At 38.6% G+C, this 13,568-nt stretch overlaps 1 protein-coding gene across 4 annotated transcripts in view; it reads right to left on the bottom strand.

Annotated features, from left to right (window-relative positions):
• Positions 1 to 13,568, bottom strand: part of LOC120769457 (protein madd-4) — a 73,422-nt gene that overhangs the window by 29,972 nt on the left and 29,882 nt on the right. For all 4 annotated transcript variants that reach the window (XM_040096464.1, XM_040096465.1, XM_040096466.1 and 1 more), the window contains exons 10-12: positions 5,408 to 6,576; positions 5,200 to 5,278; positions 324 to 426 (exon numbers count right to left, since the gene is read on the bottom strand). In XM_040096464.1, the coding sequence (XP_039952398.1) occupies positions 324 to 426; positions 5,200 to 5,278; positions 5,408 to 6,576 (1,351 nt within the window). The remainder of the gene's footprint in view (positions 1 to 323; positions 427 to 5,199; positions 5,279 to 5,407; positions 6,577 to 13,568) is intronic.

Genomic DNA, 13,568 nt, shown 5'->3' with positions numbered 1-13,568 from the left:
GCCGTCATCAAACGGTTAGAGACCTGTATTTTGCTAAACAAATCTCAATGTAGAGGATCCAGCACATAAAACCAGCGACTCTTGACGAACACCATACAAGTGCACCTCAGAAGTTTTGCTGTATTGCTACAACACTCCCACTACATTAAATCTGCACTGCAGAGTTGCTTGTTCAGCTCGGTAAGACTTTTATACGTTAGTTTTTTAGTGCTAAACTGAAGTTATTTGCTCTTGCGCTTCCAATTTTGGCATGTCCACACTTATATTGTATATTTAGTATGTGTAAATATGTAAGAAATACTCAGTAATGTGTGGTGACTCACCTCATTCTCCATGATGTTGCCGTCCACATTTTGTGACTGATCATTTTTGGCACGTCGATTGCTTTCTCGTGCTCCTTGCTGCTTACGACGCGTGTTTTGGGAGCTGAGAGCAGATAAGATATAAAAATACGATTATACAAGCTGAAAGCTAATGGGGATATTTCTAGTTTAGATAAAGTTCTAGAGAATAATATGGTATGAGAAAGCTCTCGATTCAGAATTGCACCTGAGATTTAGCTCTATAAACCATTAAACCGTAATTTGATGGGTCTTTAATGACTTTATTAATTCGGCCCATAAAGTATTTTGCTAGAAGAAGTTATTTACTTTAATTTATTTACTAAAAATATGGTTTTCAACTGGTTTACAAAAATCTCCACTCTTGAACTTGTCTTGTCTTGTAACTTGTCAGCATGACTTATAAGATAAGATAAATACTTAGATAGATAGAGGATTACACCGCGATCTTAGGTCTATTTTGCCCTCTCCTAAGTCACAATGACCCACTTAGCCGCAGGATATTGATAAATTCCTTAATACTGCAAGGTGCTAGTGAGGCGGTGTGAGACCTATTTGGAAACCTGAATCCAAGGGTCTTTATCTTGCGTTTGCAGAGTGCTATGCAGTCAATTAGCAGTTGTTCTGGAGTTTCAGGTTCCCTGTCGCAGAACCGGTAATTCGCTCAAGAAGCTAGGCCCATGTTAGATAAGTTCTTCTTTAGCTTACAGTGGCCAGTGTAGAATGGGAAAAGTAGCCTGAGTACGTTGCTAGGGAGGTTGACTGCATATTTAAACCTGCTGAGGTTATAACCTACCATTAGCAACATGCCATGGCACATGCCTTGGAGTTGCTGCCAATACTTTTTTTCTACTCCTTTTTTCTTGCAGTGCAGCTCCTTTATATTATGAGCACCCATCGCGATGAATGGTTCAGGCCCTAACATGTTAGTGGATGCTGCGGAGCGGGCAAGCTCATTAGTCAGTTCACTTCCAGCTATACCTTTGTGACCGATCGCCTAAATAAAGTGTACTTGGTTACGTTCCGCTTGACTATTTAGCCGTAATTTACACTCCTGAAGGATTAGCGATTTGACCTCATAGAGAGAATATTGCTTTAAGCGCCGTTTGACTGTAGCTAAGTGTGGTGATGGTTGCGTTGGGTTTAATCTCTACGCAGCGACTTATAGCAAAGACTTCTGCTCGAAAAATGCTCGGAAAACTACCCATAGGTATGGAGAGTTTGGTGCGTGGTCCTGAGACTTTTGCACCAATTGCCTCCGACGTTTTCGAGCAATATTTCGAGACTGGTGTCATTCCATTCAGCCTTACTGTTAAGGGTAACCTTGAACTTCTTCTTGTGAAGTCTCTCCCTTTGGTAATGCTGTTTCTTGGGAGAAGAGCCAACCACTTAATTTCTTGATCCGCTGGGATGAGATTTCCATACCTCTGACACATCATTCTGCTGTTATTTGGAGCAGTGACCGACTATTAGGTGAAGTGGTGAGAGCTCAAGCATGACTTCAAATGCTGCCTTCGGCCACGTGCGCATGGCGCCCGTCATGTAGAAGCATGCAAGCCGTTGCAGCTTCGACAGTTGGAGCCCTACCGAAGTCTACTATGCTTTTGAGGCCCAAGCCATCTGACAATCCTTGGCATGCAGCCCCAGGATTTACCAGCTAATCCATTGAACCCTATTAGTGCCATGGTCAGGTCAACATTTCGCTTCCATCGTAGAATGGAATCCAGCGCGAGGCCAAGATATTTGACCATAGTAGTCATCTTCACCTCTCTCGCCAGTTTCTGAAGCCGAGCCTACCTCCCGTAAATGGGATAATGGCCGTCTTAGAAGGGTTGATGTTTAGCTTAGCCCCACTGCACCATCCTTTAACCAGGTTTTACCGTCTTCGTATTAAGTCGCAGAGAGGGTCCTCGAATTTGCTTCTTGCTATAATAACAATGTCATCCGCATATCCTTGACAGTGCATCCCATTGTCAGTTAGCAATACTAGTAGGTCGTCCACGACAAGGCTCCATAACAGTTGGGTTAGACTCCACCCTGTGGGCAGCCTCATGTAGTGCTGAGATGAGTCCTAGTATCTCCAACCGTGGTTTCAGCTATTCCGGTGCGCAGTACTGCCTCTATTCATCTGCTAACCGGTGAAAGCACATACCTTTTCTCCAGTACTCTGTCCCGACCTATATTTGAGTACGATTAAGTTTTTGTGATTTAGTTGAAATTGAATATTTTGCTAAATTTTTTAAGCGAGAAGCCACCGCATTCTTCTTCATTTATTTATTTTAAGTCCCAATTGTGCACACCAAATATACCCAACATGCAAGTATTCTACTTTACGACTCGTGCAGGTTTCTAAGTAAGGATAAATTGAAGGAAGCATCAGTGTTGATGGCTGAACAAAGCTCCAGTACAAGCAAAATGTAAGCAGGGGATTTTTTAAATCTCGACTCTGGTATTAGAAATGGATGGCATCGAATGATGCGAAGCGAGGCGAAGCCAAGCAAACTGAGGTGACTTTGTAAATGGCTGCAGGGAAAAAGGTGACAAAAAGTGACAAAGCGGATAAAAGTACTAAGAATATATCTGATTTGAAGTCGACGTCTTCAGTTCTTTGTATAGAGATTGAGAGCGAAAGTAATCATTTAAGACAGCAAAAGTGAAACAAGAGGACAAGGCACATACTATAGCACGTTGTATCTCTATATGCGCATTGTGACAAATACAAATGTAAAAGCAAATGAAATCCTACAAGTGTACATTTATTGTGTTTTCTTGCAGCTGTCGGAAAGGTTTTGCCACAGAAAGAATATGTAACGAGCGCATTTTTGTGCTTTGTTAAAAGCTTCACACTCATACGATTGGATACAAAAATACAGACTTCGTATGTACCTGAATGCCTGTATGCTTGTGCGTGTTTGATGTTTGCCATTTTAGAGGCCACAAAGCACAGCTGCTTCTTTTACCGACAAGAAGGAGGAAAGGTCAATTTCGTGTGAAGCATATTTTCACCTATTAAATACATAGGGGCTTGGTGCACAAAAATACATAGATATTTGTTAATATTTGCTTTCTGCTACCGTTTGAAAATACCTGCATGTATATGTGTGTGCTGTAGCGTTTGGGAGTTTTGTGTTTTGAGTAAATGTGAACTTGTAAAAAGGATTTGGTTGACACAGATGTGTACAACTCGTTCAACCGAACAAGAAGGTATTAACTTTCGGTCATCAGCAACAAGTATTTGCGCAGCAGAACAGTTGCTGGTGGCTCAACAAATAGTATACTTGTATATGCTGCCTGAATATTGTTTAGGTTGTGTGAAGCAGATGCTCAAGAATTCGTATATACAACTGCGTTCGAAATAATAGCAGTGGCTTGTGAAAATTAAACAAAAAAAGAATAAAGTATAATAAAAAAAAGGTTTAAAAAAGCGTGATATATCCGGTTTACAGATTAACTGGTTTTTCTGACTACTTAGTAAGGCAATATTTGATAAATTTCGGCGATCTTTTATTCTTATAAAAGCCAATCTTACATAGTATATAAAAACGAGAGCTGAAATTATTGTGACAAAAATGTACTCGGAATTTGTAAATAAAACGCAAAATATTTAATTATTCATCAATATTTATTTTGTCATCTTCAAAGAAATTCTCGATAGATGTAATACACCTAGTCCAACGATTTTTGAAATCCTCAAAACACTTTTCATAAGCACTTTTTGTGATGGCCTTCAGCTCCTTCGACTGAAAACGGGTTTCATTCCGATGATTGTTGACTTGTTTGCATGTCAAACTCATAAACTCATGCCTCATCGGCAATTATAATGCTCTCCATGAATGTGTGATCGTAATACGCACGATCAAGCATGCCCGAAGAGAACTGTTAACGATACTCTTTTTGAAAAAAAAAATCAGCTTTATCAGGACGGTTCTAGCAAGAACGCGTTTCATACTCAAAATATTCACCAACACCATTCGAACGGACTCGCGAGAAATGTCGAGCTCTTTTACCATCTCTCTAACACTTGACTGACAATTTTCAAGAACCATATCCTTCACTTTGTGAATATTTTCATCGGTTTAAGAGGTCGAAGATCGTCCAGAAGATGACATGTCTTTGATAAAACTGAATCACCGGAAGCCTTTTTCAACATTCGCAAAGATTCTACACACGAAATTTGATTAGAAATCCAAATTTGAGACAAATTCTTTGTATGATATTTTTATCCTTTGTAAAAATCACAACACACTACTGAGGTGAACCGACTGAAGCAGCTGCTATAACCAAACTGGTTAACAGGCCGCGCTTATATTTGGCATAATACTTAAGGATAGTCCGGAAAGCTAAGCAAAATATAGTCTTTTAAAATATCATTTAACTGGGGAGCAAAATGGGAAACCGCCAAATATATTAAACAAGGAAACTGACCCGATATTTGTCTGAATTTCTTTACTTAACTGTCTAGTTATGTTAAGTTATGTACTTTTTTAAGGTATGTTGGTGAAAATTAGAGTCGAAGCGAGTCTAGAGCCAAGCACTATTAGATTTCATAATCTTTTATAAAACTATTTCTGATGTAATTTTAGACCAGAAATCGCTAAACCATAGATACATTGACATAGAGTGATTAAGAACTACTAACGATCTTCTTGTTTTCAACTGAAGTTTTCGTTTAATTGCTAATATTGCCGAAACAAAAAGTTGCAAAACAACTGAAGTTGGTCTTATGCCTTATTTAATACAAATTTATATACTATCGATGTAAGGATGAATATTTTAATTTCAGTCTAAAAAAGGCCGGCGAATATTATTGGACAACTTATTGAACATTTGAATTAAAACTAAGCTAGATAGTTCTTACCTATTCGTATTTTCTCCAGCTGTGGTCATATCGGCAGAGATTAAAGCTTCCGTGCCTTCACGTTCATGAACAAGACGTTCTACCACAAAAAAAACAACAAAAAAATGAAAAGTAAATGTATAGTAATAATATTCAAATATCATATATATTTGTACTTCAACGCTAATTATAAATAAAAAATAAATTTTCCTGCAGACTTCACCCTCACCTGATTCCTGCAGTTTTAGCTCTTCGGGTTGTTGTCCGGGTTTCGCCTTCACATCAATAGTAATCTCAGCAGAGCTATGCCCCGCATGACAGGAATACACACCAGCATCACGGAACGTTATATCCAAAATGCGCAGCGCACCTTTCTTAGACACTTTGAACTTACGCGAACGTGCCAAGGGCTTGTGATCCTTACTCCACTTTATCTTAGTACGATTATAACGTTTCACAGGACATTTTATTTTCACTTGTGTGCCAAAGAATACCACACCGGCACCACCGACTTTCAATGTAATCTTCGACTTTTTAGGATCGTGTTGTATATGCGTTGTATTACTAACTTGTATGACGGGTTTGGGATCCTCCACAGGACAGGGTTTCACATTGCAAGGTTTCTTATCTGGCGGTTTGGCGCTCGGACACATCGATTCGGGGCGCTCAATTTTATGCTCCTGCGCCATAATCTGTTTACACTCTACTTTGCGCTCCTTGATGCCATAACCGCAAGTGTGTGAGCATTTCGACCATTCACCTACCTCCCAACGTACCGGACAGTCGAGCACATTGCAATACTGGCGATCGGCTGGTGGTGGTTGTGGGCACATGCTATTCGGCACAACCATGGTATTCTCGCCACCGCGCGTCACCTCGTGTATGCACTGCACTTCGCGTGTCTTTATGCCAATGCCGCATGATTTTGAGCAGGGCGTGTAGTCGGAGTAATTCCAGCGCGGTGGGCAAGGTCGATCGTTGCAAGTACGCACTCGTGCTTCAGGTTTCGTTTCAGGCGTACATAGGAATGGTGACACCACGCGTCCATTATCTTCGCGCACACAATTTATTATCAACTCTTCAACTCCACCCAAGCAGCTAGCACTGCACGAGGTGTAACCTTGCTCTCGCCATACATATGTTTTACCGGGTTCGGAGACGCCCACTTTAATGGAGTCGCGTAGATATTGATCATCGTAAGCATGTGAGGGCAGCATACACGGTTCCTGGACACAACGCTCTACTTCATCGTGTGGTTTAACGCCTTCGCATAGCGAATCGTTGACGGTCGCGATGGTGCGCGAGTATTCGAGAAAGATTTTGCAACGATAAACTCGTCGGCGTACGCCCTCACCACAGGTCACGCTGCACGCTGACCATTCGCTGTCTTTGACGAAGCTGAAATGAAAGTGAAAAGTCAATATTGTAGTATAGTTCAAATTTTGAATCAAGACGATGTATTTGAAAATTCGTACATTTCTTCTAGTCTAAAGGATGGTAAGTGATTAAACAATTGAAAGTAACTACGTTCAAAAAGGAAGATATACGACATTGAAGAGTCAATAAATATCCAAGATATATCGTGTAACGCAGGTTAGGTTAGCTTAGTGTAGTTTGCCAATGTGCCACGCCTAGACCGGCTTCGGCCCTTTGCAATAGCAAATGGAGTTCAGTTACTAGGTCCATCGAAAATAGTCATCCTTTAGGATGCCTGGTAATTTTAACGGACTTTGTGGCTTCACAATCGATACCTCCTCCACTGTATCACACCGTGGGGGCCCCAGATGCTTACAGCGTTGTCTTGAAAATGCGGAACAAGTACACAAGAGATGCTCCATTGTTTCCCTGCTGTCTTGCTCTACACATTTCCTGCAGTCTTCTCAATCTGTCAGCCTCACTCTGCGGACCTGTGTCGTCACCAGATAGTGATCAGTTTGTACATGACTTTTACTGTTTTGATTTTCTTTACCATGCTTCTATCCAGATCGGTAAAGACAATGCATGAGTTTCATAATTTTGATCACGTTTTCGGTTGTGAGCCGTACCCAATTTTTGGCAATCTCGTCCACTATTTCATTGCCTTCCAAGCCTTTGTAGCCTTTCATCCAGTAGAAGTGAAGTTGTTTGCTTCTGACAACACGTTCTACTGCTGCCCTGCTTCATCAGACACTTCTGGTTGATACGCGATACGAAGTTACTGCATTGATTGCTGCTTGGTGTCTACGTCTATGTTTACTGTGGAATTAGCTGCAGGTGCATTAGAGGCCAGCTCGTGTAATGTAAGTACATTTTTTCGAGAGTGTAAGTAATAGCTGACATCCGTTATGAAACATTAAGATGACACCGGGTAAACAGAGATTCAACACAGTTTCAAACAAGGTGGAGATCTTCTCAGGTCGAAAAATAAGCTTCAGTTCTTTTCAATCAGTTCAGGGAACAAAATCTACTCAAATTTTAAGAAATAGCGACTTAGAGTTTAAAAAAATTTAGGACAATTATGAAACATAAGAAGAGTCCAAAATTTGTAATGAAAACATTAAGAAGAGCTTTCAAAGTCAGCTAAAGTATTATAGATGCGTGAACAATTCCACCTTTATTTATTGAAATCATCTTAAGCAGTGGGTTTATAGATTTGTGGGTTCTGATAGTCCGTTTAAAAGACCGTCAGCAAAGTATGGGGTAGGAAATTTAATCTTGAACTGAATTCGCGCGCTTTGCTCAACTTATGGTCAACATAACCTCTCTACTGTGCGTATTATTCGCAACACCATTTTGATACCTAGCATTCATTATTGGATAATATTCGACCGAATGGGTCACGTCCAGCACGCAGTGAAGAAAATATAGCAGCCGTAGCTGAGAGTATACACGAAGACCGTGGAGAGTTGATTCGGCGCCGTTTGCAGCAACTAGGCTGGACGTATGGAGCGCCTTGGCGCATTTTACGTCGAGATCTTAAATTGAACGTGTATAAAATACAACTGAAACAACAAATGAAAGAACTGAAGCCGCCCAAGCGATATCCCTTCGCTATATGAGCTAGCGACGTTTCGGTACAATAGGTACGTTAAAAAGAAAATTGTCGCATTTGGAATGGAGAGCATTTGCATTGAAGAGATTCAAAATCTGCAATTTCATTCAGAAAATAACAGCGGTTTGGTGTGATTATAGCGATATGTTAACAGACTATTTAGTGCCTCAAAATGAAGCTCGTGATCTAGGCGACACTTGGTTTCAACAAGATGGCGCCAATTCACACACATCTCATCAATAAACGGATTTATTGAGAGAACACTTCAGTAAGACGATAATTTCCAATTTCGGGCTGATCGATTGGCCACCAAGACTTTAGACTTTTTCGTGTGGGGTTATATAAAGTCTAAGGTCTGGGCGGACAATCCGGCTTTGTTCAGGCTTTGGAGCAAAACACCCACGATTTATTCGCTACTTAACAATCGAAATTCTTGAACGAGTTATCGGTAATTGGACTCACCGATGAACTATCTGAGACGTAGTCGGGGTCAACATTTGATAGAGATAATCTTAAAAAATTAAATGCCAAAGAATGTTCTTTCAAATGATAATAAACATTTCCCATTACATTTGAAGTTTCTTTGTTTTCATTAAAGAAGTAGAGAACCTCGAAATGAATCTCCTTTTATATTTAACTGCAATGTCTTTAACATGTCTGCCAACAAAATAGAAAAAACACACATTCTAGTCCGTCATCCTTCGAAAATGTCGAGAAAACCCCCCTTTCGTGCAAAGCGTCAGTAAAGTTGAATGTAATTAATGCACTAAGTGAGTGCGTTATAGTATATTTGTAATAATCGGAATTACAATTAAAATATTTCGTTAGCCAAAAACTAACAACAAATTGGGCCAATAATTTATTTTCTTTGCCAAAAAATGCTATAAAGCAAAAATATTTATCGTATAAAAGCAAAATGCTTCTAGTTGGTGGTGATATCATATGTATAAGTACATAGAAATAGTAACATTTTTGGTGGCGACACTGAGACGCGCCACAAAGTCTGTTTGCTGTCAGCAGCAAATAAACTGACAAATATCCTTGAAATAATAAAAATGCGAAACAATAACAACAACAGCAATAGTAGAGCAGTTTATTATCGGGTTGAAATTGGCCTACTCCAACTGCCGCATATGCAAGATCTCAAGCAGTTAAGGCGACTGGCTGCTGATTTCAAAGCCGATTAAGCACAGTGATTAAGGATGAGTAGACCGACAGATAAACTTATTAAGCAGTAAAAATAAGCAGTAAAACGTCTTTCAATAGGAAAAAATATAATATAGTTTAAATAAAAATTGAAAATAAATGTGTAAGAAGTTTATAAAAAAAAGTTTAATTGACAGAAGTAAGTTAAAAGCAACTCTTCTTTCAGCGATTTAAAAAAAAAAATTGAGACAAAACTGTTTTTTATTAAATAAAAAATTGTAAATTAAGTCGTGGTAAGTTTATAAAGAATTGAATTAAAAAACCATTATTTGAAAAAAAAAAAAAATATATGACTTGATGACGATTTGTAGGAGAAACACATTTAATTTAAGGGATCGCCTCAGTGTGATCCTCCGAATAAGCACTGATTTCGTGATTTTTTTTTAATTTTGGAATTAACTAATCAGGCCGATTTTTTACAAATATGTAAATACATTCATGGTGAATACAAAATGATTTTTTTTGTATTTATTTATTGGGTGCATAATAGTTAAATAAATTGTTGAATTGACACGTAAATAAAGGTCTTGTACGATGTCCCCGATTGCGGCCGTAATTTTGATCTAAAACAAAAATTTAAAAAAAATTATTAATCTGTGGGAAAGTCGTTGTCGCGCTATGGAAGCTTTTTCCATTTTCAGAAATTCCACAAAATAGCGGCGGTTTGAACAAAAATTGAACTAGATATCTTTAAAACTCTTCCTTTGAGAGTTTTGAAAAACATCATTCTGAGAAAAACGCGTTTAAAGATTGGAGTCGCTATGTTCCTCACTCTGTTTCCTTTCTACAAGAAACGCTGTACCGACCTTAATAATTTAAATTTCGGTTTTCAAAAACCTCTAAGGAGTTATCCTGTCAACGCGGGCGCATATTTTTTCCGAGGTGACCGGAAAAGCGACGCCATTAGTCCGAGTTTTAAATATTTTTTTCCAAAAATTTTAGAATTTCTTTGTTAATAGTGTATGTTTGTAACAATAAGAAGTTCAAATAAAATATTTAATTTTTTATATGAGAAAAAAAATTGTTAAGAAAAGGCTGTTTTTTATCCGAGGAAACCCATGTAACCCCTTAAAATATTTGATGAAATTTTGTACCATACTGATAAATTAGTCCCACAGTACAAAAGCGCTCTTCAACAAAAAGGCGACCTACTTTTTTGCTCTGCGCCCAAAGATATGCTTCGTTGGCGTAGGCTATGCGGATTGTGAGGCTGTACAGAAGGCAACCAAAAAGCGCACTGCAGTAGAAGAAAGTGCTACACAGACAGGAAGCCAAGTGGAACCAAACGAATAGGAAAAACAACAACAACAACAAGAAAAAGCGGTAAAGTATGGAATACAATTGCTAAAATATAGTAAAACCCAAGGAGTGTGAGGTTGGCACCAAGCCTTCGGCGACAAAGAGACCAGCCAGCCGCCAGCAAAAGGCCAAACAGCCTTCGAAATGGCCAATAAATACTTACAAATAAAAAATTGCTAGATTTTGTCTACTAACAACAGCTTCAGGCACTTGGTATTACAAATAAATGTAATCAATATTATTACAATTCAAAGTGTAAGTGGAAATTAGTGGTGCTTGTGCAGCCGTAACGGCAACGAAAGAACTTGCGGTTTGTTGGTTGGGTTTAGTTTGGTTTCGTGGCTTTCCTTTGGCGACAGCTAACAACAAATAATGAAATAATGAATTGGCTGTGGGTGACAAATTCCATTGCCCAAAGCATTATAAAAACAACAGCAAGAAACAGTGTAATAATGGTTGTCAAAAAAGTCTTGCGGTATTTTCGCTAGTTGGCGCTGAAAGCGCGTAGTTCTAGTTTTATTCGCCGCATCGGTTCATGCTATACCTTTTTGGAAAGCTCATTTTACGGGCTAACACGTGTTTGATTGATTTTCTTTAAGAAATTTTTATATTTTATATTTTAAGTCGTTCGTGAGTTATAACGTCGCAAACATGGAGCAAAATAAAGAGAAAATACGGCATATTTTACAGTACTACTACGATAAAGGCAAAAATGCATCTCAAGCCGCCATTAAAATTTGTGCAGTTTATGGACCCGATACAGTTTCCATTTCCACCGCACAACGATGGTTTCAACGTTTTCGTTCTGGTGTAGAGGTGGTCGAAGATGCGCCACGCTCCGGAAGGCCTGTCGTCGAAATTGCGATAAAATTGCTGAATTGGTCGAAAGAGCCGGCATAGTAGCAGCCGTAACATCGGTCAAGAGCTGGGCATGAGTAATCAAAAATTTATTTCAATTTCAATTAAAAAAAAAAATTCAATAAAAATACCGCAAGACTTTTTTGACAACCCATTAAAATGTCTTTAGTAAAATTTTGACTTTGTTTTGCTTTTTCCTTTTTGTGATGCTACTTGCCACTTCCCCCGGATATACGAGTGAGTCTTTTACAAAACTGTATTCTCAAGTTACAAAGAAGAAGACATTAGAACACAAGCGGTCAAGTTGAGAAAATTTCAACAAAAATAAAACGTTTAATTGGTTTCATATGTCACTTTCATTTGTCAATCAAGTCGTTTTGATTTGTTATTATTTTCACTTTTTTATTCCACACAATTCATACAATTACTAGGTCAAAGGAGACGCTCCACATTCGAACCACGCTGATAGACGAAGAAAATATATAAAGAAAATAGAAAAACAACTTCCCTGTCCCAATTATTTTGTCCGATTGACCGCACCAAATGCCCCATTCGTTGTGGCATAATGACGCTTATCGCCAGCACTTGATCTGATATGATTGAGTTCTAATGGGAATAGTGAGCACCAGCGCTTGGTAAATCATTGCAATAACAGCACAATCATTTTGTGCCTCATAAGCATACATACCTCTGCATCATTAAATAACTGTTTGGCATTGGGAATAAGCGCTTAAGATCATTAGTGGCGCCACATTTAATGTGCTCAGTCATTTCATTCGCTCGTTCGCTTGCTGACCCACTCACACTTCGGGGCCTTTGAGCAAATAAGCGGTCATTTAATGTTTACCCACCGCAATTCACTAACCTGTTTACCACACTGTCATCAAGCAAATGCGATAACTCTCGCCGTCATCGACAAGCGTCACTCTTCTGCTCCATGTTTTCGCTAGAATTTATTGCTTTGCCTGTGGTGTTCGGGGTGTTGCACAAACTACCTATAATTTCTGTGTTATTACTTCTCGAATTTCCTCTTATGTTGAAAGTGCAATGAAAATGTTTCACCGTTTGTTCATAAAATTGAGTGTATTCTGAGTCGGTGGCACGAAATTCCCTAACAGTCGTAAAAACAAAGAGAAATAAAATTGTTGTGAAAATGGAAAGTGGACTAAGTGAAAAAACTCTTTAGTAGTTGAGAAACTCTTTGGTAGTTGAGAAATTCGAGTAGAGTTGAGTGCCGTAAAATAGTTATGTCAATCAGATGTCGAGTATTTCAATGTATCTTTTGCGTGGTTCTTTTATAATACTTTGCATTCAGATGTTATCCTATATACAAATCTTCACGATTTCCTTACATGCGAGCGGAAATTATTCTAGGTATGTTTCTGATTTAACTAATCCCCGTTCGAACTGTAACAGAAATAAAACATTTAATTCATTATATAGTGTACCCAAAGCAGCATTGAGAGTAGTACTTTTTCTTTACGATATTTTCATAAAGCTCGAGAAACCATCAAAAATCCCCCTCATGAAGAATTTCAAGATATGATTTTCGAAAAAATGTAAGGCTATTAGTTTGTATTTAACTTATTAGTGTGATAATGTTCGAGATTTCTATTGTAGTTATTGAGATAGCTACTTTATTTATATCATCCTGAATTGAGAGATTAGCTTCGTATGTACGACTATTCTTTCGAAAAAGAGAGCGACGAGTTCTAAGTTCATTGGAATAAAGTTTATCTTTGAAAGTTGTTAGAATTCGACTGATTTATAATCGAAATCTTTAGCTAACTATAAGCTATAAGCACCTGAAATCCCCTAGGAAGAGGTACCGATAGTGAGGCTACAGAGTCTGTTGAAATTCGTGTCAAGCCCAGACATTCTAAAGGATGACTACTTCTTGGACTTAATTAGTGAACTCCACCTGGGATCACAAAGGACCAAAACTGGTATGCGTATTTTAATGGCCTACCAGACTAACCTAAGTTCTTATTAAATT

This window comes from Bactrocera tryoni, chromosome 2 (assembly GCF_016617805.1).
Source record: "Bactrocera tryoni isolate S06 chromosome 2, CSIRO_BtryS06_freeze2, whole genome shotgun sequence".
Lineage (NCBI taxonomy): Eukaryota > Metazoa > Arthropoda > Insecta > Diptera > Tephritidae > Bactrocera > Bactrocera tryoni.
This window is presented reverse-complemented; position numbering and strand designations above follow the sequence as displayed.